At 36.3% G+C, this 24,171-nt stretch overlaps 1 protein-coding gene across 3 annotated transcripts; it reads left to right on the top strand.

Moving 5' to 3' along the window:
• The first annotated feature begins 202 nt into the window (after positions 1–202).
• On the top strand, positions 203–23,956 carry OCIAD1 (OCIA domain containing 1). 3 transcript variants are annotated; one of them, XM_068542997.1, is made up of 9 exons: positions 203–309; positions 1,831–1,893; positions 2,317–2,397; positions 6,816–6,869; positions 14,063–14,110; positions 15,493–15,628; positions 16,529–16,704; positions 20,782–20,934; positions 23,426–23,956. In XM_068542997.1, the coding sequence occupies exons 2-9, from the start codon at positions 1,836–1,838 to the stop codon at positions 23,461–23,463; spliced, it is 744 nt and encodes a 247-aa protein (XP_068399098.1). In that variant the 5' UTR covers positions 203–309; positions 1,831–1,835; the 3' UTR covers positions 23,464–23,956. The 3 variants fall into 3 exon arrangements, with proteins under 3 accessions (XP_068399098.1, XP_068399096.1, XP_068399097.1); XM_068542995.1 differs by lacking the exon at positions 203–309 and adding an exon at positions 316–595; XM_068542996.1 differs by lacking the exons at positions 203–309; positions 20,782–20,934 and adding an exon at positions 316–595.
• The last annotated feature ends 215 nt before the right edge of the window (positions 23,957–24,171 follow it).

Raw genomic sequence — 24,171 nt, 5'->3', positions numbered from 1 at the left:
CTGGAAGCTCAAGACCGCACGTCCCAATTGCCTAAAGCCAAGCCTCCCGCGCGGTGCAGGAAGGGTATGGGGAGGGAGGGGGCTCGGGTCCGCAGTGGGCGAACGCGCAGCCGCAGTGCAGCCCGTGAGCGCCGCCGGGAGGGGGGAAGGGTGGAGGAACGAACCGAGGAGGACGGCGAAGATTAACAGAGGCCTACGCGTGTATTCCGAAGCTGTTCGCCTTTAGACTCCGCAAGGAGGTCTTGACGTCATTTCCTTCCGTAGGTAGCCAGTGCTTCCGGGTCGCGGTCATTTTGAGCCCGTATCTGGGTGAGTTCTAGGCGGTCGCGTCGTTGACCGCTCCCCACCCCCAACTCCGCTGCGGTCCTGCGCGTTTCCTGCTCCCCCTTCCCTCCCCCCACCCCGACCCCTCTCGGGTCCCCTCTGGGCCTTCGGCCCCTGGTCGTCCGGGCTCGCCGCGCTGTGGCCCGCCGCTGTCGTCGGGAGGTGGGTGAGGTGACGCAGAAAGCCCCGTTCCGCCCCCCACCTACCCACTCACCACCTCTGCGCGGGCAGCCGCTCCCCTGCACCTTTCGCCATTTTCCCGCCTGCTAGGGTGAGCAGATCGCGATCCTCTGGGTCTCGGGCTCCTGGGTGCCTGTGACCAGGGTTGGTGAGGGAGCGTGTCTGGTGGGTGTGGATGGGAGAAATTCATGGTGACGGATGTGCGTAGGTGTTGCAGGTGGGAGACGCGGTGGGCGGGGGATGGGGTGCAGGAATCGACGGTCTCTTAATGCGGTTTTTTTGGGGGGGATTAAGAGATTAAAATGATGTTGTGTGAAGGGGTCTTGTCAACCCTGGCAGTCTCTCTGTTGGGAGAAGTAAGAGGTTTCCATTGTTTTCTTTCACGTTTGGTTTAGGGTATAAGTAGTTTATTAAGTAGTCTCCATCCATCCATGAATTCATTTACCCTTTCAGATCATGTTTCTTAGCGAAGGGACTGGCATGTAGTAGGCCTTCAGTGATGAGTTATTGAATAAGTGAATTGTGGAAGGGCCGCAGTTGCTATTCTCATCGCGTATGACGTTTCCTGTTTTCATTTACATTGTTTTTAAGATGGGAGTAAACACGATCCTGTGTGAACATTCTGTAAAATGCGTAGCTGTCTAATCTATTGGTCTCAAGTTCGGTCGCATGGGTTAGAAATAATGATAAAGTGTATGTTCTTGAAATGCTATGCATTTTTTGTATCTTGTATGTTTTTCTAGGTGTCTGTTTGGGGAGGGAGGAAAGTTCAGAGGCTACAGAATGTGCTGTTAGCTTCCCACCACAGGGAGAATGATATGACGTCTTTGTTATTTCATTTTTTTGTGGTACTGCTTTGTAGAGGGGGTTTCCTGATGATTATTTCATTTTTTAAAATGGAAGCCCAGAAAAGACTTGGGATTTTTCTTCCTCTATTTGGAGAATTATCCTAATCATTGGGCGTATATTTCTGAGAGAATCCAAACATAGGATAATGTGAAATAAACCAGCCTCCGGAGGAAAAATATGTCTTTTTTAAAAATTGGTAACCTTTTGTTATCTTAACTTGATATAATCAGTTGATAAATACTTATAAGGCATCTTTTCTTTTTCAATTACAGGACCTAGTGACTAGTTCTAAAATAGTTAATAGGTCTGTGACTTTTTTATTTAGGTAGCTTTTTAAGTACGTCAGATGTAGTAGTGATTAGTAAATATTTGTTGATTGGTTGCCATGTAGACTAGTAATTTTACGATGCTATATCTTGATTTACTTTGGCCAATCTCAGTCGTTTCTAATACTTAACAGAAATGTTTTTGATGCAGGAAAGATGAATGGAAGGGCTGATTTTGGAGAGCCGAATGCAGAAGTTCCAAGACCAATTCCCCGTAACTATCAATTAAGTATTTATAATTAGAAGCACTTTTTATGTAGAGAAATTTTCACTGCCTTGAATAACAGTAGCCACGGGGCTGGCTTCAAGGGTGTGTGACCTGTGCAGTTATACAGGGACCCATTAATGATCTACTGTGGCATCTTTAAATTCCTAATAATTTGAACAGAGGGTCCCAAATTTTAATTTTGCACTGGACCCAGCCCATTTTGTAGGCAGTCCTGACTACATAGCCAGTAGAACAGTAGCACTAATTTTATGTTTGAAGTCAAAATTTGTTAAAAGTTCACAAGCCACGTATTCCATTACTTCATTAAAAAAAAAAATGGTATACTTTGTTAATGTTTAGACTAAGGTATTTTTAGACTTAGTTTTTCCATGGGTGTTTTAATGTTTGCCAATTTTCCTTGGTGAAAAGACATAGGGGCTGATTACATTCCAACAGAGGAAGAAAGAAGAGTCTTTGCAGAATGCAGTGATGAAAGCTTCTGGTTCAGATGTAAGTTAAATTTTCTAATCAACAAAATTTGACCTTTAGTACCTGAAATTATGATTTCACATAGGAAAAATGGGCACACTTTTGGCATTAGTGTGGTTATTGGTAAAAGAGGTTGATTAAGGAAATAGAGTTGAACACGTTTTATTTCTTTGTTTAAAATTTTTAAATTGAATTGTAGTTGATGTATGATAATATGTTTCAAGTGTACTATGTAGTGGTTTGACATTTGCATATATCATGAAATGATCAGAATTGTGTGCATCTTAAAGTAATAATTTCTAGAACTGTTTCCAAGACCCTGAAGTATTTTTGTTGGTAATAGTAATAGTATTTACTGAGTGCACATGGGTTATATAAAAATAACCCAATAAGGTTGATTACTATTACCCTCACTTTACAGATGAAGAAATTGAGGTTTAGAGATGTTAAAGGAGTTACCTAGTGTTCCACAGCTGGTAAGCATGGTGTCCGGACTTGAAGCCAGGTCTGTCTGAAATAAGCTTATGATTTTAACTCTTAAACTTTTAACCATTATATGATAAAAACTGGTTAGTTTCTGTTTTATCGTTGTGAAATGCTATTGCACTACCAGCTCTTGATTTCTAACTAGAGACCATATACATGAGGATTTTATTTTTTAAATACAGAGAATGTTGAAAGCAACACAAAACATAATTTTCCTTTTGAATAGAACCCTGTTGTTGCTTCATGGGGTCACTGCAGTCCTTTCAGGTAAGAAGGTAATTCTAACAAAAAAGCAGGATGGAGGGGGTGAGAAGGATCAGTCACCTGGTATTTATGCATACAGTGTGTAAGGTACTGTGCTTGGAAGTCTTTGTCCTAAAGTAGTTTTATGATGTAGTTGAGACAAAGCTAACTCATGAAACACTGAGAAAGATTAAGTGCATAACAGCAATAGGAATTTTAAAAAGAGATAAATTAATTGGAATTGATTTAGCTAAAAAAAAGGCTTTATTAAACAAATGAGACTTAACAACTAATAGGACTTCAGGCAAATGAAGAATGGTGGAGGAGCATTTAGATGAAAGGGATAGTGAGCAAAGGCAGAGTCTACAATAACTTGATCTCTACTAGAGCCTTGAGGCTGAGTGGATTGGAGCAGAGGTCTTTTGTTGGGGGTAGAAAATAAACATAATAGCAAGGAGTTAAAAGTTTGATTCATTATATATGGTAGGTTCTTGGGCCAAGGGGATGATATGTAAATTTTTTAAAGGAACATTAGTTAGCAGTGTGCAGAATGGGTTAGAAGGATGAAAAGGAGTACAACTAGTTGTATCTGCCCAAACATACAGATAATGAAAGAATCTACATAAAAGGCTTAGTTTAATGTGTATTGTATGTTACAGTAGTTCTCCACCTCTGGAATTGCTGAGAAGGTGTATGAATTCATATTTGTTTCATATATCTTTTATTTTGTGAATATTTCATACATGTGTACTACTGGTTTCCGAATGAGACAGTGTAGTGACTTACTGTGTAGTGACTTACTTAAGGGCATAGACTCTGAGGCCTGACTCTCTGGATTCAAATTACAGCTCCATCACATATTAGCTGTGAGATTTTGGAGAAGTTCTTGATGTCTGTGTGCCTCAGTTTCCTTATCTGTTAAATGGGGATAATATTAACCTATTTCATGGGATTAATTAATTCAATTTAACTTATTATAAGTGTTAAGCTATTAAATGGCTGTTAGTGCTATTGTGATTAATGAAATAAAAGTTTCAATTGAAAACAATTATGAGTTTAGAGAAGCATTTTGCTAGTGTAAGAGAAGAGTTAAAGGAATTTTAGGGGTCCTTGTGTTGGATGTGAGTGGGACCATGGTCATAATGTAAAGTAGCATTTGGTCAGCAGTGTTATTGATTTGCCTAAAGAAACATTATTTAATAGACTCTGGAGTGGGAGTCATTGTACAGTGGAAAAGGCCACTGACTTGGGAGTTAGAAGACTTGGATTTTGATCTAAGCTCTACCACAAACTAACCATCTGTGTTGCTTTGAGCAAATGACTTGTTCTTTCTGGATATCAGTTTACTCTGATTAGGATGAAGACTAGATAATCTCTGAAGTCTCTTTGAATTTTACCATTCTCTTTTTCTGTGACAGAATATATGTATTTGAAAGAGACCTTAGTTCTAATCCATTACCCTTTATAACATGAAGTTAAGAGATTTATGCAAAGACATAGTGGTGAATGGCAGAACTAGTACTTGAATCTCCTTAACCAGACTATTACTCTTTGCATTGTGCCGTCTTGACCTAAGAAGCAAAATGGGGAAAATATTGTCCATTGTAGAGATGGCCAACTAACTCATTGCCTTTTACCTTTATATGATTCATCAGTTCTTCATGTTGCAGTCCTTGAACCAAGCTGAAGGAGAAGAATGATTGCAAATTGTACTGATGCTATAATTTTAAAAGATTATCCTTTGAAAAACCTTAAATAATAGTATATGAAGGCATTTTAACCAACTAACTAATATTAGATCATTCTTCCAGCAAAGGTAAAATCTGTTAGTATGTAATAGAGCAAGGATTTAAACCTTAGGGTTTCTGCAAATTGTGTCTGATGGCAAAGCTAATGCCCTATTCCCGAGTTATGGATTTTAATCATGAATATTAATAATTCAAATGCTCAATGATTTTGGTTCTTAAATTGCCCATGTACAGTCTAGACCAGGGATGTGCAAACTACGGCCCAAGGGCCAAATCTGTTTTTGTATGGCTATGAGCTAAGAATGGTTTTTACATTTTTAAATATTGAAAAAATCAAAAGAAGATTTCATTACATGTGAAATTCCTATTTTTGCATCCATAAATAAAGTTTTATTGGAACACAGCTGTGTTCATTTGTTTATGGATTGTCTCAGTGCTTTTGCTTTAAAATGAGTAGTTGGGACAAAGACTGTGTGGCCGACAAAACCTAAAATATTTACCACGTGGCTCTTTACAGAGCATTTCCCAACCCCTAGTCTGAAACTGCACTCTCCAATGTGGCAGCCACATGTAGCTATTTCAGTTTAAAATTAATTTACAACAGAAAGGATACAAAGGAAAATCAGCAAAGGGAAAGAAGTGTGGGTGAAATCCAGAGGAGACCAGGCACAAGCTTCTAAGAGTCCTCTCCCAGTGGTGTCACACAGAAAGAACGTGCTACATTTCTCCAGTTCCATGTTGTAGTAACACATGTGAAGTGTTATCTACCAAGGATTCTCATTAGAGACTCGGCACCCACGGTTTTTATCGGGGTCTCGCCACATGGGCACCCTTGGCCTAGCAGGTGACAAAATTCCAGACTCCCAGAAGGAAAGGAAGTGTTCAGTATGAACTGTATTTGTACAAGCAGTTTGGGCAGAGTGAGCCACTTATCGTTCAGGTAAAGATTTATATCAGTTTACCAGTCAAGCTCCCAAATAATAAGCTAAGGACCAACCTTGAAAGCAGGCCTTTGTAAGGAAAGCAGTTTTAGAGCTGTTATGTTAAATCTTTCCTGCACACTACCTGAAAAACACAGATATAGACTGCTCTCATCATCAAAGAAAATTCTGTTGGGCACTGTGGGTGTAGAAGACTGATTTCTTAAGTTATGAGCCTCTTTGAGATTATGATGAGAGCTTTGGATTTTTCACTCTGGGTTAATATGCATATGTATGTCATATTTTCATTTAGTTTCACATAATTCACTGGTTTAAGAGAAAGAGCATTAGTATTTAAAACATATGCTTTCTAATTCTTGTCCCAATCACCATATGATTTTGGGCAAATAATATGTCTTGTGTATCAGTTCACTCAGTGTAATAAAACTTGAGATCTAGCATCAGACATAATTCTTTGGAATCTGGAATCTGTCATGGAAGTGGCTGTGTGGCCTTGAGCAAATTACTTAACATCTCTAAGCTTCAGTTTCCTTATCTGTAATAATAGTAAATAGTAATAATAATAATAATACCTATTTTATAGAGATGTGGTAAAAATTAATGATAATGTACTGCAAGAACTTAGCATGGTACATGGACTTTAGCAGTTTGTAATATGCTTCTTGCTTCCCTCATCATTAATTCTTTCCCCCTTTAACTCCGGAAGTAACTTTTGGTCACTATTTCTATGTTGTTTTAATTGATGGTATTAGTGAATGGCTTTTTTAGATCCTAAATCTGGGTGGCTCTTAAATTATACTGTTTAATAATTTGTGATATTTTCTTAAATTTAAAATACATTTTATATTTCCCTGAGTATATACAGTACAGCTTTGAAAAGTGGAGAAATCTCTTTTAAAGATCTTAATTTTGCAACATAACTTCATAGCTGGTTTTACTGATATACATTTATCTATCCTAATGAACTCAAACAAAATCTTTTCCTTTTGTTGGTGTTGACAAATTTTTTTTCCCCTTATAGCTGTACCTTTGGCTGCAACAAGTATGTTGATTACTCAAGGATTGATTAGTAAAGGTAAATATTTTAAACTTTGAATTTGTTTAGCACTTTGGATACCATTGTGTTTTTATGTGTTCTTTTCCTGATCTTTAGATGAAGGACATATGGTAATGTATCATATTAAAAATTATCACTAAAAAATTACTACAACATCAGAAGAGTTATGTCTCCATGAACCCAGACTCACATATCAAATTTGAGAATTTGATGTCCATTAACTGTAGCACTGTAGCAGCATTAACACTGTAAGAGCAAGAAAGTAACTGAAAGCCAGTGGTAGTTTACAGGAAGGCAGAGAGACAAACCTGGTCTAGGTAGACCATCCATACAACTTATCACCTAGGAGCTTATAAGAAATGCAGATTCATGGGCCCCATCTCTGACCTGTTGAATCAGAGTCTTTGAGTTAAGAGCTCCAGCTGATTCTTGTGTACCAGTTTAAAGACTAGGAGTTCCCTAGCTTTCTCAACCAGCTTTGTCTTATAATAATGGGGGGAGTGAGGGTCCTTCCTTGTCCAAAATTCTGTTGGTTTAAATAGTGAAGTTGAGTTTAGATTAGGTATTAAATGTATCAGTCTCTACATCTTTAAATTTAGTAGTGTAAGCGGTAGAAATATTCATTACATTTATTTTGTAATAAATAAGTTACAAATTTATGGGAATTAGAAGGTATTTCAGAAAAGGACGGTTACCTTAGGATGGCCTTTATATATCCTAGAAAACTGTTCTTTAAATTAACTAGTTCCTCCTAAAATATTACTAAGATAGGAAGTTTTCGCCTTTTCATATTAGCAGTATGAAGTACTTAGACAGTAGTATTGACACAACTAGTTGAGAAAAAGTAGTTTTGGAGGGAAATGGGAGGATTTTTTGAGGTAAAATTTTGTTTTTGTTTGGAGAATTCCCAAAGAACCTCGTTACAATGTGCTACCATGACAGGAATTTTTAAAAGGCAAACAAATCAAGATATATACTCTTATTTGTATATATACTCTTATTTCTCTTTTAGGACTAACTTTTTTTATAGACTAGAATTGTTTCTATAGTGTGAAACAGACATTTTATTCAGATTACTTTTTTTTTTGGCTGCGTCGGGTCTTCGTTGCTACACGCGGCTTTCTCTAGCTGCGGCGAGCGGGGGCTACTCTTCGTTGTGGTGCGTGGGCTTCTCATTGCTGGGACTTCTTTTGTTGCAGAACACGGGCTCTAGGTGCATAGGCTCAGTAGTTGTGGCACCCGGGGTTCAGTAGTTGTGGCTCGCGGGCTCTAGAGCGCGGGCTTAGTGGTTGTGGCGCATGGGCTCAGTAGTTGTGGCGCACGGGCTTAGTTGCTCCACAGCATGTGGGATCTTCCAGGACCAGGGCTCGAACCTGTGTCCCCTGCATTGGCAGGCGGATTCTTAACCACTGTGCCACCAGGGGAGTCCCTAGTCACATTACTTTTAAGGAAAAATTTAGGACTGGAGAAATTATAGTGTCTGTTATTGTACTGCCCATTTTATCTATCTTAGTCTTGTCAGTCATTAATGATTGGAGTTAGACCTGGGGGCAGGGGTGGATTATACAAAAGAAATTAAGAGCTGCTAGTGGTTCATGTGAGGAAACAATGTGAATACAATGTTGAAGCAAATGGAGAATGTAACTTAAATATTTAATAAGCTTCTAAGTTTTGTGGTAGAGACTCCCAAGAGCTGTAGGTTTTCAAAGAAGGTCTCTGCAGAGGTGCTGTAATGAAGGAAAATTTCTTGAAAGAAGTGGGTTTTGAAGATGGGCAGGATTTAGATTAAAAGAGATGGAAGAATATCTCAGGAAGGAGGGACCTGGTTATCAGAATAATAAGCATGACTATTTGGGTGGACAGTCAGGAGACTGACATGGCTAGAGTGGCAGAGTCATGCAGGGAGGAATGAAAACGTATAGCTAAGGTAGAACCAGGAGAAATGGTAATTTTGAAAAGGTTACAAAGAAGAGAAAATTTTGGAACTTTGGGGCTGACGTAGAGTAGGAGACTTTGGACAGCTTGAAGGTAAGGCAGAAGCAGTAAAAATTGGAAGGGTCAGATTGTACCTACTCACTTAGACCTTATATCTTCAACAATAAAATCATACCATTGCTGGGTTTTTTCCCTGGCTTGGGAATGCCTTGCTCCTACATGTAGCTAGTTATACACATAACCAATCCAGAGAAATTCCCTTTTTCTAGTTACACACACATCTTTTTTTTTTTTTTTTTCTTTAAGTACCTCTTTATTGGAGTATAACTGCTTCACATGAATCCTACTGAAAATATCAGGACCTAGTACTGAGGTGACAGATTATTCTGTCAAGAGCCAAAATCCTCTAGGACTCCTAGTCACCATCTGGTGATTATTTGACTTGACATCAATGGTGATCTATGCCTCTGATTTCATTTGCAAAAGTCACGCCATGAGCAACAACAGTGATCAACGTCTTTCTCTATAATTGTTCATAGTGACTGAGCCTGGAGCCTTTCAGTGGAATTTATAATCCATTTTTTGGAAAGGATAAGTTGTTGAAAATGACTTAACCTGATGTGTGGAATAACATTTTCTATTCAGCGTGTCACATATTACCTTTATATTTTTGTCAGGGTTGTTTTGTTGTTGGGGTGTTGATACTTTGACTAAAAAACACAGAAAAGAATATTGAGTAATATGTCACTCATGTAACTATCTCCCAGAATTAAGGGCTTTCAGTATTGAAACTGTACTGGGTTCTTGTTTTCTGGGGGGTGAGGTGTTTTAATTAAGAAGTCAATCTCAAAAAAAAAAAAAATTGAGAGAGACTTTAGAAAAGGAGTTCAGAATCCACCAAAACAATTTGCATTTAATCAAAACACCTAACATTTTGTGTATGATTTTATCCACAGGGTCATACTCTACATAGTCTTAGCTATTCCCTCTCTACTCATTCTTTTTCTGTCAAAACACTTAAACATGCTTAAGTCATTTCTAACTTGACAACATAAAAAAGAAAAATTTTCTTTTATATCCCTTTACAGTTGCTCCTAGATGTCTTGCATTTGAAGCCAGACTTCATGAATGAGCACTTCACTTTTTTTTTTTTTAATTTATTTATTTTATTTATTTATTTTTGGCTGCGTTGGGTCTTCGTTGCTGCGTGGGGGCTTTCTCTAGTTGCAGCGAGTGGGGGCTACTCTTCGTTGCGGTGCGCGGGCTTCTCATTGCAGTGGCTTCTCTTGTTGCGGAGCATGGGCTCTAGGCACGCGGGCTCAGTAGTTGTGGCTCGCGGGCTCAGTAGTTGTGGCTCGCGGACTCTAGAGCGCAGGCTCAGTGTGGCACATGGCCTTAGTTGCTCCGAGGCATGTGGGATCTTCCCGGACTAGGGACTGAACCCACGTCCCCTGCATTGGCAGGCAGATTCTTAACCACTGCGCTACCAGGGAAGTCCCGAGCACTTCACTTTTTATTTCTTTAAACCCACTGCAGTCTGTGTCATAGATTTTGCATATAGTCTGACATGTACTAAAACTCTTAACCAGTACAACCTCTTTGTTGCTTAAATTCAATGGACAGTTTTTGTTCTTGACCGTTATACAACTTTAACCAATCCTTGGGCTTCCCTGGTGGCGCAGTGGTTGAGAATCTGCCTGCCAATGCAGGGGACACGGGTTCAAGCCCTGGTCTGGGAAGATCCCACATGCCGCGGAGCAGCTGGGCCCGTGAGCCACAATTACTGAGCCTGCGCGTCTGGAGCCGGTGCTCCGCAACCAGAGAGGCCGCGATAGTGAGAGGCCCGCGCACTGCGATGAAGAGTGGCCCCCGCTTGCCACAACTAGAGAAAGCCCTCGCACGAAACGAAGACCCAACACAGCCAAAAATAAATAAATAAATAAATAAATAAATAAATAAATAAATAACCAATCCTTAAAATGTTTTCTTCCCTTGGCTTCCATTACAGCACATTCTTCTGGTTTTTCTCCTGTCTCAGGCAACTTCTCCATTTTTTTCATATGTTTTTTGAGTGTCTGATAAGCACTATACACTGTTTTTGGTATATAGCACTAAAAGACAAAAACCCACGACCTCTTGGTACTTACATTGTAGTCTGGGTTTTCTTCCTTCACTTGTGTTGTTCTTCAGAGTTGTACTTTGCCTTTGAGTTTTTAGTCTATATAGTATCCAGCAATAATACGGGCTTTGGTGACCATTTATTGTTCTAAATCCCCATCATTATCTCTAACCTAGATAATCTGCTCCAGAATCATATTCTGCATATCTCCACATGGATGGCCCTCCTACAGCCTCCTCAGATTGAACTCAAGTTCAATCCCAAACTGAATTCACTTCTCCATAAATTAATTCCTCCATTTTCCCTATGTCTGAATGGCATCACTCTCCATCCAGGAAACTGAGACATTATTTTTCACTTCTATCCTTTACCTGCTGTGTTCAACAAATGTCCATTCTCTAGTACAGCTCTTAAATATTTCTGTCTACTGTCTCCATCTGCACTCCTGTTGTAGTTAATGCAACCATTTGTTGCCAAGAGTATTACAGTAGCTTCAATAAATGTATTTGCCTCCATTCTTGCTACTTCCCTTTAGAATATGGGCTGTCTCTGGCACCTGACAGAGGGCATAGTGCACGTAGTAGACACTCAAATACAGGAATACCTCATTTTATTGAGCTTCACAGATAACTGTGTTTTTTACAAATTGAAGGTTTGTGACAACCTTCACTGAGCAAGTCTTATCGACACCATTTTTCCAACAGCATCTGTTCACTTCTGTGTCTCTGTGTCACATTTTGGTAATTCTTGCAACATTTCAAACTTTTTCATTATATTTGTCATGGTGATCTGTACCAGTGACCTTTGATGTTACTATTGCAAAAAGATTACAGCTTGTTGAAGGCTTAGATGATGGTTAGCGTTTATAAACACAAAGTATTTTTTAATTAAGGTATGTACATTGTTTTATAGACAATACTGTTGCACATTTAATAGTATAGTGTAAACATAAATTTTATATGTGCTGGGAAACCCAGAAATTTATGTGATTTGCTGTATTGCAATATTTGCTTTATTGCAGTGGTCTGGAACTCAACCTGCAATATCTTCGACTTATGCCTGTATTTGAGTGGATGAATAGCAACCATCACACCGTATTCTTTCTGTCTTCATTCGCTCTCTAGACTGTAAACTCTGTGAGGGTAAAGGGAGTGTCTTGTTTACTGTTATATTCCTACTTCCTAGGGTGTAGTGCTTGTGTGTTGTAAGTGGTCTGTAGCTATTTGGTGACAGAATAAAAGAACGACTTTTTTGTATAAATGTAGATATTGTTACCATCCCCCCTTTTCTTCTCATCATCTCCGTTCATTTATACAGTGAAGGAACTGAGGCTAACAGCATAAATCTGTTGTCTGTTTTTTATATAAAATGAAATCATAAAATTATATATACATGATGACAGTCTTTTGTGTACCTTCTTTCAACATGGTGAGATTCATCCAGTAGTATGCTAAAACTGGCTTGTACCAGCTCTGGAGAGCTGATTATTAAAATTTCAGGAACTTGGCAAGCCAATTTTTAAACCATTGGTAGCATGAAATTGGTCATGGAGCAAGTATTTACATCACAGAAATCGACTAACATTACAAATTAGGGCCTTTTATTTGGAGAGCTGGTTTACCAGCACATCACTGGATTCATCCACATTGTTGCATGTAGTTGTAAATTATATATTCTCATTGCATATAGTTTTCTGCTGTGTGAATATGTCATAGCAGTTTATCCATCCTTTTGTATATTGATGATAGTGTAGTTTCTAGTTTTGATACATGTTTTCCTCGTACAGATATGTGGCTGACCCAGCACTATATTTTGAAGACTAATTTTTGTTCACTGCAGTGCAATGTTACCTCTGTCATAAATCAAGTGACTGTGTGTGTGGATCTGTTTCTAGACTCTTCTGATTTTGATTAGTTTATCTGTTCTTACACTTACAACACACTGTCTTAATTACTATAGCTTTGTCATAGATATTGATATCTGGTGGTCGTCAGTTCTCCGTTATGTTCTTCAATATTGTCTTGGTTTTTCTTGACCCTTTGTGTTTCCACATGAATTTTAGAATAAGCTTTTCAATTTAGGGAAAAACTTTCTTTGATTTTAATTGGGATTGCATTGAATTTATAGGTGAGTTTGTGGAGAATTACCATCTTTACAATATTTAATCTTTCAGTTCATGAACATGGTGTGTTTCTCCATTTACTTAGCTTTCATTTCTCTGAGTAAATTTTGTAGTTTTCAAGATCTTTCATGTTTTTCATTAGATTTGTTCCTGGGGCTTTGATGTTTTTTGGTGCTATAATAAATCGTTTTTTAAAATATTGGGGGTTTTGTTTGTTCCCGGTATATAGTGGATTTTTTAAAATTAATTAATTAATTAATTAATTAATTATTTTTGGCTGTGTTGGGTCTTCGTTTCTGTGCAAGGGCTTTCTCTAGTTGCGGCAAGCGGGGGCCACTCTTCATCGCAGTGCGCGGGCCTCTCATTATCGCGGCCTCTCTTGTTGCGGAGCACAGGCTCCAGACGCGCAGGCTCGGTAGTTGTGGCTCACGGGCCTAGTTGCTCCGTGGCATGTGGGATCCTCCCAGACCAGGGCTCGAACCCGTGTCCCCTGCATTGGCAGGCAGATTCTCAACCACTGCGCCACCAGGGAAGCCCTATAGTGGATTTTTTCATTTTTGTTTTTATTTTATTTTGTATATTGACCTTGTATCAAGTGATCTTGCTAAATTCACCTATTCTAATAGAGTCTTGATTTCTTCATATTTCTCTTGATGTTGAATTCTCTTTTAAATAGCTTCAGACTTCTTTGATGTTATGGAAAGAGCTAATGTTATCAGATGTTTAAAGATCATGTGTACTGATCTTTCCTTGTATCTTTGTGGGTTGCTCAAAGCTGCTGAGAAATAGATACATCTTACTTTATACTGCACTGCTAAACGTATTGCTACTTTTGTCTCACATTATGAAAGACCAGATAATGACTAGCAGAAGTAGTTTCTTTGTATTTTTTACCATAATTTCTGTGCCATTCTCTTTTATACTCTTAGCATAAACTTGGCATAAAGCTTTTCTTTTACCTCAATAAAAGATAAAACATCTTAATTATGTAAATGGAACAGTGTTACTCAGAAATATTTACTGTTTTATCTTTAGGAATCCTTTCAAGTCATCCCAAATATGGTTCCATCCCTAAACTTATATGTAAGTATGAACAATACTAGTTCTCTTAGCTTTTCTACCTAAGTAAAATAACTAGCTTTTATCAAATGTTTTGTGTTACTAATAACAGTTATTTGGTTATTTGTTTTGACAAATCATTTTGTTTAAGCTTTTCATCAAATGGACTACTTGGGCATTTTATTGTTAGCATTAAAAATCATGAGCTACTTGAGAGATGCTTTTTTTTTCTCTTTTTATAATGCAGTGGAACTATTAATTTTAAATTATTTTGTTAAATAATTATATTATTTAAATTATATTAAAGATATAATAATTTAAATTATATAATTGAAGATACAATATTTGAAAGTAAGTTATCTTGGTCTGTGAGGAAAGAAAGTTGTCCAGCTATTCTGATTAATCAAAATAAAGTATATTTTAAAATTAAGCATAATTTTTTAAAACCTCTTTAATTTACAATCAGTAAATAAACATAACTTACATTTATAAGCATAGCTTCTTTACATTTTATAATATGGTTGATAGAAAAGATACTAAATTGCCCTGAAAAAGAGTACCTGAGGCTTTCTATGAATCTTTCCAGGGTAGTCTCTATTGAATAAATATGCAACAATAGCCATATTTAGGTACACTTCATAATATATTATTTTAAGGCATTTGTTGCACCTGATTTAAAAAATAATCTTATGAAATTAGCTGGGCAAATGGTGTGATTCCCATTTTATAAGGAATGAAATGGCCTAAATCCCTGTGACCAGGCTAGAACTGTGTTGTTTTGATTCCTCATTCCATTATACTGTTACCACATTTTTCCTATCTGTATTAATAAAGTAATTAGTAAAGTAGAATTTATCTTATAGCAGCTTTATTTTAACTTATTTTGTGAAAGTGAATTATATCTACCGAATCTTTCTGTGAACTCTGAATGTGATTTAATATGGTACTTTTACCATTATTTCAGGAAATCCCAGTTTTTCCACACCAAAGACATATTTAGAACCACATTTTTGTCTTTTTTTAAAATTTTTATTTATTTATTTATTTATTTTTGGCTGTGTTGGGTCTTCGTTTCTGTGCAAGGGCTTTCTCTAGTTGCGGCAAGCGGGGGCCACTCTTCATCGCGGTGCGCGGGCCTCTCATTATCGCGGCCTCTCTTGTTGCGGAGCACAGGCTCCAGATGCGCAGGCTCAGTAGTTGTGGCTCACGGGCCTAGTTGCTCTGCGGCTTGTGGGATCCTCCCAGACCAGGGCTCGAACCCATGTCCCCTGCATTGGCAGGCAGATTCTCAACCACTGCACCACCAGGGAAGCCCAAGAACCACATTTTTTAAAATGTTCTTTTAGAAAAGGTTTTTGTCTAAAGAGGCGTATTGAGTAACACTTTTTGTTTATTTTTACTAAAAGTTGCTTGCATCATGGGATACTTTGCTGGAAAGCTTTCCTACGTGAAAACTTGCCAAGAGAAGTTCAAGAATCTTGAGAATTCCCCTCTTGGAGAAGCTTTACGATCAGGACAGACACGACGATCTTCACCAACTGGGTAGGCCATTCAGATCTTATTAAAGGTTTTTCATTTTAGGTAAAAAAATTCTAACTAGATGTTGCCGTAATTGAGGGCATGAAACATGGCCTAACTGAAGGAACATTTGAAACTTGCCGTTTTGCTGCAAGCTAAAGCTAATTTTGTTTTCAAAAGTAGAACAAGACTTGTTTACTTTTGTTTTAAATACAGAGTTGCATCCTACTGGGAGTTCATGTCCCAGAATGAGAGATTTTAATTTGTCAAACACGTTTGGTTACTATACTTTGACTTTTTTTTTTTGAATTCCCAAATATTATCAATCCCATCTCTTAACAGATTTCAGCTTTGTAATCCTTCTGTTGTTTAAAATTGTAGGGAAATTGTGTAAGTATAGATAAATGAATCTGTCTGTCTTGATAGGTAGGTAAATAAATAATAAGGTAGTTAAGTAGATTTGGTAGATTGTCCTATCATAAATGGCAAGCAGCATAAATCCCATGAAAGCTAGTATTACTTACATCTACTTCAGCAAAATAGTGTTTATATGGACTGCTACCTGTGGAAGTAACTTCCCAATTAATGTGGGAAATGGACATATTTTCTGATCTGAAGTACTTTTTCTTTCCAAGAACTTTAAACACATTAAAATGATGTCTAAAGCCTAATAGTTAGAAAATTGGATATATATTTTCTCTTCTCTATAGTAAGATTGACAATTTTTAAGTTGTATAAGTGGATCAGAAGATATTTTTAATGTTTTTGTGGCAGAAACAGACTTTATTTTACTGTTTTAAATAACTATGTTAAAATTATATGATTCCTTTAGAAAATGACTAGTTTTCATACCTTAACACTCTTCTTTAAATAAGGTATAGACAATAACCCATGTTTTTTATACAGTATGATTTTCTTTTACAGGCACTATTCTCAGAAGTCAAAATATGACTCGAATGTGAGTGGTCATTCATCTTTTGTGACATCCCCAGAAGCAGACAACATAGAAAAAGAGACGCTTCCTCGTTATGAGCCAATTCCATTCAGTGCTTCTATGAATGAATCTACTCCCACTGGTATTACTGATCATATTGCCCAAGGTAGAAACTTCTCTTGAAATGAATTTCAGCATTTTATGGTCCAACGTATGTATAAACTTTATTTGATGACCTTTTCTGCTGGATATCACCTATATGTTCCACCATCAGCCTAAACTCAGCATGTTTGTTTGCTCTTTTGTTCATTTGAATTCATTCTTCCTTCATTCAACATTTTTTGAGGCCAAATAGGTATCAGGCACTCTGCTAGGTATGGAAATAAAGATGAATAAGACCTAGTTCTTGGCCCTGAGAAACTCTCTGTCTGCTGGAAGATATAGAAATATAAGGATAAATTATTAATATGTTCCATTAATTGAAAATACTAACCGTGTTTAGTGAAATAGCAAAGAAGAAATGATAAACTGTGCCACAGAGAGGCTTTAAAAATGTTACACTTGGTAGTGTGGTCTTAAAGGCCACCTTAGCTTCTTTGTAATATGAGAAAAATAATAATTACCTGCCTAACAGAACTGTTGTCAAGTGAGAAAATCCATGTGAAAGTGCTTTGTGAAGTTTGTGTGTACTAGTTTTGAAGATCACATAATGTTAAGTGAAACAGCATCACCTTTGGATTAAGGCCTGGATATGAACTACTGACATTTGCTAGCTATTGTAACTTTAGGCAAGTAACTTGTAATTTGTGATCCCTGCGGTTTCCTGATCTCTTGAATGGAGATGATAATACCCTTCTTAAAGAACTTTGGGAATGAGATGAAATACAGAAATCAGAAGTAATGCCTGGAAAGTAATAGGCTCTCAACAAATGTTTGCTAGCTTGCTTGCTTTCTGGCTTCCTTCCTTGCTTGCTTTCTTCAGTCTAATTTGCAGTGAAAGATGAATTAAAAACAGAAAGTGCAAGTTTACAGTTCCTTACCTAAAATCCTAAAATCCAAAATGCTTTTTAAAAAAACAGGTTTTAAAATAATTAAATTAGTGAGAAAAATCTGACCTGAACTCATTTTAAGCCCTGACCTAAACTGATATAACTCTATTGATAATGTTTATTTATCTTAATACGATTTTTTTCTAGATTTTGTTGTAGAAATACTGTGTTTGCTTGTTCATTGCTACTTCAGTGGACATTAAGTAATAAGGGATATATATGGTAATGTTTTTCTAAAATCTGAGAAACTCTGAGTTTTGAAGCATTTCTGACTCTGAGGGTTTGGAGAAGGGATTGTGGACCTCATAGAGTATTTGAAAACGTGTACTTTGAAATAAGTACAATCAGCCAGTAACTATGGGGAATAAACAGGGTTAAAGGAACATTCGGGTCTTCGTTTCTTTTGTTTAAGACAGGAGAGATTTGATTCTATATGTAGGTTAAAAGGAGGGAGGGGATATAGTGGAAAGAGAGGCATTGGTTATAGGTCAAGTAAGGTTCTGAATGATGTGGAAAGGGTTCTAGGTAGGTCAGGGTATAAAGTAGCCATTAGCTATAAGAGGCTGTTTTAATTAATTAAAACCAAATCAAATTGAAAATTCATCAGTTCCTCAGTTGCTTTGGTAGCATTTCAATTGCTCAGTAGCCGTATGTGCTAATGGCTACTGTGTTGGACTGCACAGATATAGATATAGAATATTCTCATCATTATAGAAAACTGTATTGGACAGTGCTGCTTTTAGAGCAAGAGTCCGGGTTGGTGAGGGGGGTATTAACTGAAGAGACAGGAGAGGATGGAAGTTAAGATAATTAAAGAGTTTCTTAAGTGGATGAAAGTTGTTGATAGTCTCTTAATCCTCAACTAACTTTTTTTTTTTTTCCTGAATGGTTGGAGACAAAGACATCTGATTAGTCAGAAAGGGAAGGAGGTAGGCAGCTTAGGAAGAAATGGTTAAAGACATTATTTTATCTCCAGAGTCAGCTGTCCTTGTCCCTCACTGCATCTCCCATTTCCCCGGTCTCCCAAGTTCAAATCCATTCTACTTCTGTTCTAGCCATGCACCAACTCTTTCCTTGCTATGTCTTGCATCCTTCCTTGCATTTGCATTAGAAAATTTCATTCCACACTACATAATTTCTTTGCCAAATGAAAACAGACGAAAAGGCCTTTGGTATCTGCCCACAGACTACAGCAAGGCCCAAATTTTAATATATTTTAAGTCCTCCACTGCAGCCATCCATCCGTGCATGCTCTGCTACTCTGACCCCCCTTTTTAACTCAAGATTGCCACTCTTAGTTCCCCACATGGGCCCACAGTGGCCTCCTTTGCTTTGCCCCAACTGCAGTCCTCCCTTAAATTAACCAGGACATCCTCGCTTTTTGTTTAAGCCCTATTTATCCTCTGCTTTCTCTTACCAGGAATTGAAAGAGTTATTAATCTTTCAAAGCAGAAGGCATTCTTTCATAGTTGCTATGAGACTTACTATAGGTAGTGTGTTACAGGTAGATTTAAATCAATGCTTTTTTACATTTTCCTGTTCCTTCCAGCTCTTTACAGTAAATCATGCTCCCTACACAATGCAAGATATTTTCATTTGGCTTTTATAAGTGGAAAAAATTCTCCCTAATCTTCTAATTTACGTTTTCATTATTTGTCACAGAATTTCAGAACAATGAAATACTTTTCTTTTTGGTAAGAAAAAGTATTCGACCTGGAAGGAACTTTAGTGATAGATCATCTAGTTCAAACTTCCATATTTCACAATTGAGAAAACCAAGACTCAAAGAAGCTTAGTGATTTGCCCAAGGACATTCGTTAAATGTCGGCAGAGTGGGAATGAGAACCTAGAATTCCTCACTACTAATCTAGTATATACTGTTCCCTTCAGAATTTAAAAAATATCATTTGTGGTGAAGGGAAATGACTTAAATAATTACTTATTACTAATGAAATGCAAAGTGCTTTTAAACCCGGTATACAGTTTTAATACTTTTCTTTTTTAGCAAGAAAAATACGGTTTTCAACCATGCTTTATAATATTAGAACTAATTAGAAATTTAAATCCTCTGTGCTTTGTATCAGTGCAAGTATATTTTGTAGTAAAATAAAAGATTGTAGATGAATGCATTCAGTGTATAGTTATGTTGCTTCGAAAATTGTGATTATTCACTGGGACCTTACCATTGAGTTGCACAATAGTACCACTTACAAAAACTGTTTTTTAAAAAATTATTTTAATTGATATGGTTATATTTTTAAAATGATAGGTACCATTTCTGTCTCATTAAAAACCTCTGGAAAATATTACTTTTAGAGTGGTCTGTTAGATTTTGTAAGTTGAGTAGTTCACTGAATGTTATGTTAGCATTAGTTAATTTCTTTAAAAATGTTTATATGGCCTTCCTTGCTGTCTATTTTATAAACTATGTTCAATATTTGGTCCTGTCAACCAGTATTAAGAATAACCATTTCTTTACTTTTATATCACTGTTTGACTCTTGATAATACATAATCATACTTTGATTTTCTTTCGGAGAGATAAAGAATAAATGCTGGTTCTCCAGGTAAAAGTTGCCACTTTTTTCTGCCTCAGTATTGCATCCATTAGACCTGAATATGAAAATGATGCATACTCTGGTGAAAGGCTATGTAATACTTTTCCATAGCTATTTTCAAGTGTTTTTATTTAAATATAAAGAGGGTAAGATAAATATCTTTTTAATAACTGGAGTTGTTTGCATATATGGACTCTGGATACAGGAACATTTACCTATGAAAATATTACTAAACAAAATCTATACTATGTCAAGTTTTGTTCAATTGTCACTAGTAGAATGTATTTCTCTTTACTTATATAAGCTGTATGAATAACTTCCCAGTTTAGAACACTGGCATTTTAATGAGTGAATTGTTCTGGTTTATATTATATCCATTCTTCTTCTGGCCATGGTTAGTTTTAAATTTTTTTTGTATTTTAAATTTTAGAAATAACAGCTTGAATGTATAAGAGGAAGTAGATTTTAGTTTTATAATTACCTTGGGGAAAATACAGTACCTTTGGAATGCTGGTAATAATTTGATCCTTTGTTTTACTTTATTTTTTTTGTAGGTAAGGAGCATTTGTAAAATTTAGCTGCTTTTGGATTTATTCACATCCTTTTATCGCCATTTATTAACTGTTTGTTGTTTTAGGACCTGATCCCAACATTGAAGAAAGTCCTAAAAGAAAAAATATAACATATGAGGAATTAAGGAATAAGAACAGAGAGTCATATGAAGTTACTTTAACACATAAGACTGACCCCTCAGTCAGGCCTATGCAGGAAAGAATGCCAAAAAAAGAAGGTATGATAGTCTAGTCTGAATCACTTTACGCTTTAGGATTGGAAATTGCAGCATTAGTTAAAAACTTTAATTATACTAACGTGTGATTTAATGCCTCAAGCAATTAACCAAAATAACATTTTTTTTAGAGAATAGCTACTTAACAGTTATTAGGTCTTCCTTTTTTCAAGTATTCCAAAGGCCATTTTGTGTTAGAAAATAATGAAGTCCAAATAGTAGTATAACTTAAGACGGTAAGACTAGTTTTGTAATACAGTGTAGAAATTATACAGACATTTGACTATTTTCCCTTATAAGAGGCCACCTTGGGAACTGATACCATTTTTCAAATGATGCATCTATTGCATAAAACCAGACCTGGTGACCTAGTGGTTGTGATGCCACTTGTGGCAGAACCACAGAGTCCTGATTGAGTAATAAAATGATTTTCTTATATACTATCTATGAAGTCAAGATAGAGTTATATGCCTTACAAACCAGCTTTTAGGGCATTTCCAAAAAATGAGTTTGACTTTTTTTAACAGTACTTTTACTCTATGATTAATTAATATATACAGATTTTTTAAATGACAGTTTCTTTTAAGTCCTTTTGGAACAGCTGTGCATTACCCAAAGTAAATTTTCTGATACCAAAAATTTACCGCTAACAGAAGAGGTCATTTTGAATAGGGGTTTGAAGCTGTTTCAATATAGAATTTTATGATGTCTTTCTTGAGGAATTTTAGAGGATGTATCATTGTTTCAAGGTTTTCTATTTACTACTTTAAAAATCGAGGGAGGGAATAGGTACCTTCTTGAGAGTCAGTATGCCACAGAGAATGCAAAAATACATAAAAATCCTTAGTATTTTTTATTATGATCGTTCCTTTAGCGCCAGTTTTATTTCTAATTGTTAGTAGTTGTTTCATTTAGAATTCTGTTTTATAACAATGATCCACACCTCTGTCATGTTATTGATGTTTTTTACACCTTTAAAATAGATTTGTAATCAATTATACTTGTTAACGTTTGTCATAAAAAATTTAATGTAAACCTTTTGCATTCAGTGGTCATTACTCTGTAATATGTAAAGACTTACCAGTACTCTGTTCTGCTAATTAATTTGAGGATTTAGACTGTAAGCTCCATGAGGGCAGGCAGTTAGTAGTTTTCTCATTTTTGTAACCATTTCTATTGTATGTCAAGGCTAAGAAAAAAGGGAATATGGTAGATGTGTGGCATTCGTTGAATTTGGACATTTGTGGTTTTGGCTGTGAACAGTCTTAAAGTTCTGTTATGTGACACAGTAAAGTGAAAAAAATTTTTTCTTTGTAAAAAGAAAGTTGATTTTTTTTTTTTTGGCACTTTATATAATTTAAAGAAAAAACAGTTATGAAACAGTTTGTGATTTTCTAGGATGTTCTGTTTTAGAATCTAGACAGAAATTTGACAGTACAATGTAGATTGACTAGGTCAGAAAGTGTCACTTAAAAGTTTTCAGCTTCAGTTTATGTGGATTATATTTATTGGTATTTACCTAATTAGAAATTATGGCAGAAATTTTAAATACCTCAGCACATTTTCAGTTAGCTGTCAGAGCAGTGATGTCACCACACATTATGTAGCTTCATGAGAATTCTGCCAGATGCTCTGCCTTATACACATGAGGGAAGGAAAGCAAGGGGAAAAGGCAAAATATGAGGGGAAAGTTTATATAACGTCTTGGTATAATAACGAAATAGTTTTGACTTCATAGACTTATACTGAAAGAGTCTTGGGGAAGGGGTCCCTAGTTATATTTTGATAACTGCTTCTTTACATTGTTATGAATACTTCTGAAGAGTTATAATTCACAGGTGAAGGCTATGTAGAAGAGAGGCTAAAAGTAAAAGAGTAGAAAAGACAGAAAAACATGTTTCAAAATATAATTTCATATAAAATGCAAGAATATTGGAGAGCATTTCCTTCTTGTACTGGTATTACAGCTCCTGGGAGAGATTAAATTAATCAAATCTGACCATTTCTGTTACTATATTTTTGTGAAAAACAACATTCAAATGTTTATCGTTGTTATTTTTCATTTGCTGGTAACTTTTTTGTATGTGCTATAATATATACCACACTCACTTAGGCGGTAAAGTTGTAAAGGCACCCAGGCTTTAGACCTAAACATAACTGTGTCCAAATTTCGGTTCTACCTGTTTGATTAAGCTTGTACCTTGGGCAAGTTACTAATCTGTTTTCCTTAGAATGGGGATTGTGTTTTCTTTATAAGGTTGTTATGCAGATCTAATATGTATGTAAAGGTCTTGATACAGTGCATTAGAATTTATGTCTAACCTCCAGTTCACAAAAGTCTAGCCAGCCCCTTTTTATAATTACAATTTGACTCTCATGTGCATTTATTCAAATCAGAGAGAAACATAACTAAATCATAATAATAGCAAACATAAAATAGTGCCTTTTACTTATTACTATTTGGAATCATCAATTATTTGTGCTTTTTTCCTAGTCAAAGTAAACAAATATGGAGATACTTGGGATGAGTGAAAAATTGCATCATTGGACCTACTGAAGGAGTTTCAATATACAGCTTCATCTAGGTGGTCATGAACATCTGCATGCTTTGAGCTCAGCAGCAGTCTTCATAAACACATTTAAAACTAGAACCTGGGTTTTTGTGGTTTGGCTTATGAAGATGATGTCTTTAAAAACTTACATTTTAATGTTCATATTGTGTGAATATGCATTTGGGGGAACTCTTTGAATGATGGTAGTATACCATGATTGTACACAGTTTGTGAAATTGTATTAAGTTAACAGGGCAAGGATGCTCTGTTATAAAACTATCCAGAGAGTGTAATGCTCTAGAATCACTGTATCTGGAAATAAATGAAATCTGCATGTTGAATTGGGGGGGCAGGGGGGAGCAAACATAATTTTAAGTGTTAAACTTTACATCAGAAATTATTAAAAAGCCTTATTCCAGTGTTTGCTGTATTCTCTTTATGGTAAATAAAATATAAAGGAATATGCATCTTCATTGATTTTATGGTTTTATTGTTTGCAGTCTTATTTAAGTACGATTATAAGTAAGTGGTGTTTTGTAGGGATAGAAAATAGTCATCTGAATATTTAATGATATGATGAATGTGACTCAGGTAAATAAAGCAGCATACAGTGAATAGCTCAATGCCTTAAAAAAGCAATGTTTGAAAAATTTGCAAATTCCAGGGGAATAAAAATTTGGTATACTTT

The sequence above is a fragment of the Eschrichtius robustus genome, chromosome 4 (genome assembly GCF_028021215.1).
Source record: "Eschrichtius robustus isolate mEscRob2 chromosome 4, mEscRob2.pri, whole genome shotgun sequence".
Taxonomy (NCBI): Eukaryota; Metazoa; Chordata; class Mammalia; order Artiodactyla; family Eschrichtiidae; genus Eschrichtius; species Eschrichtius robustus.
The sequence above is the reverse complement of the archived record's forward strand: the minus strand, read 5'-3'. Positions and strand labels throughout refer to the sequence as shown.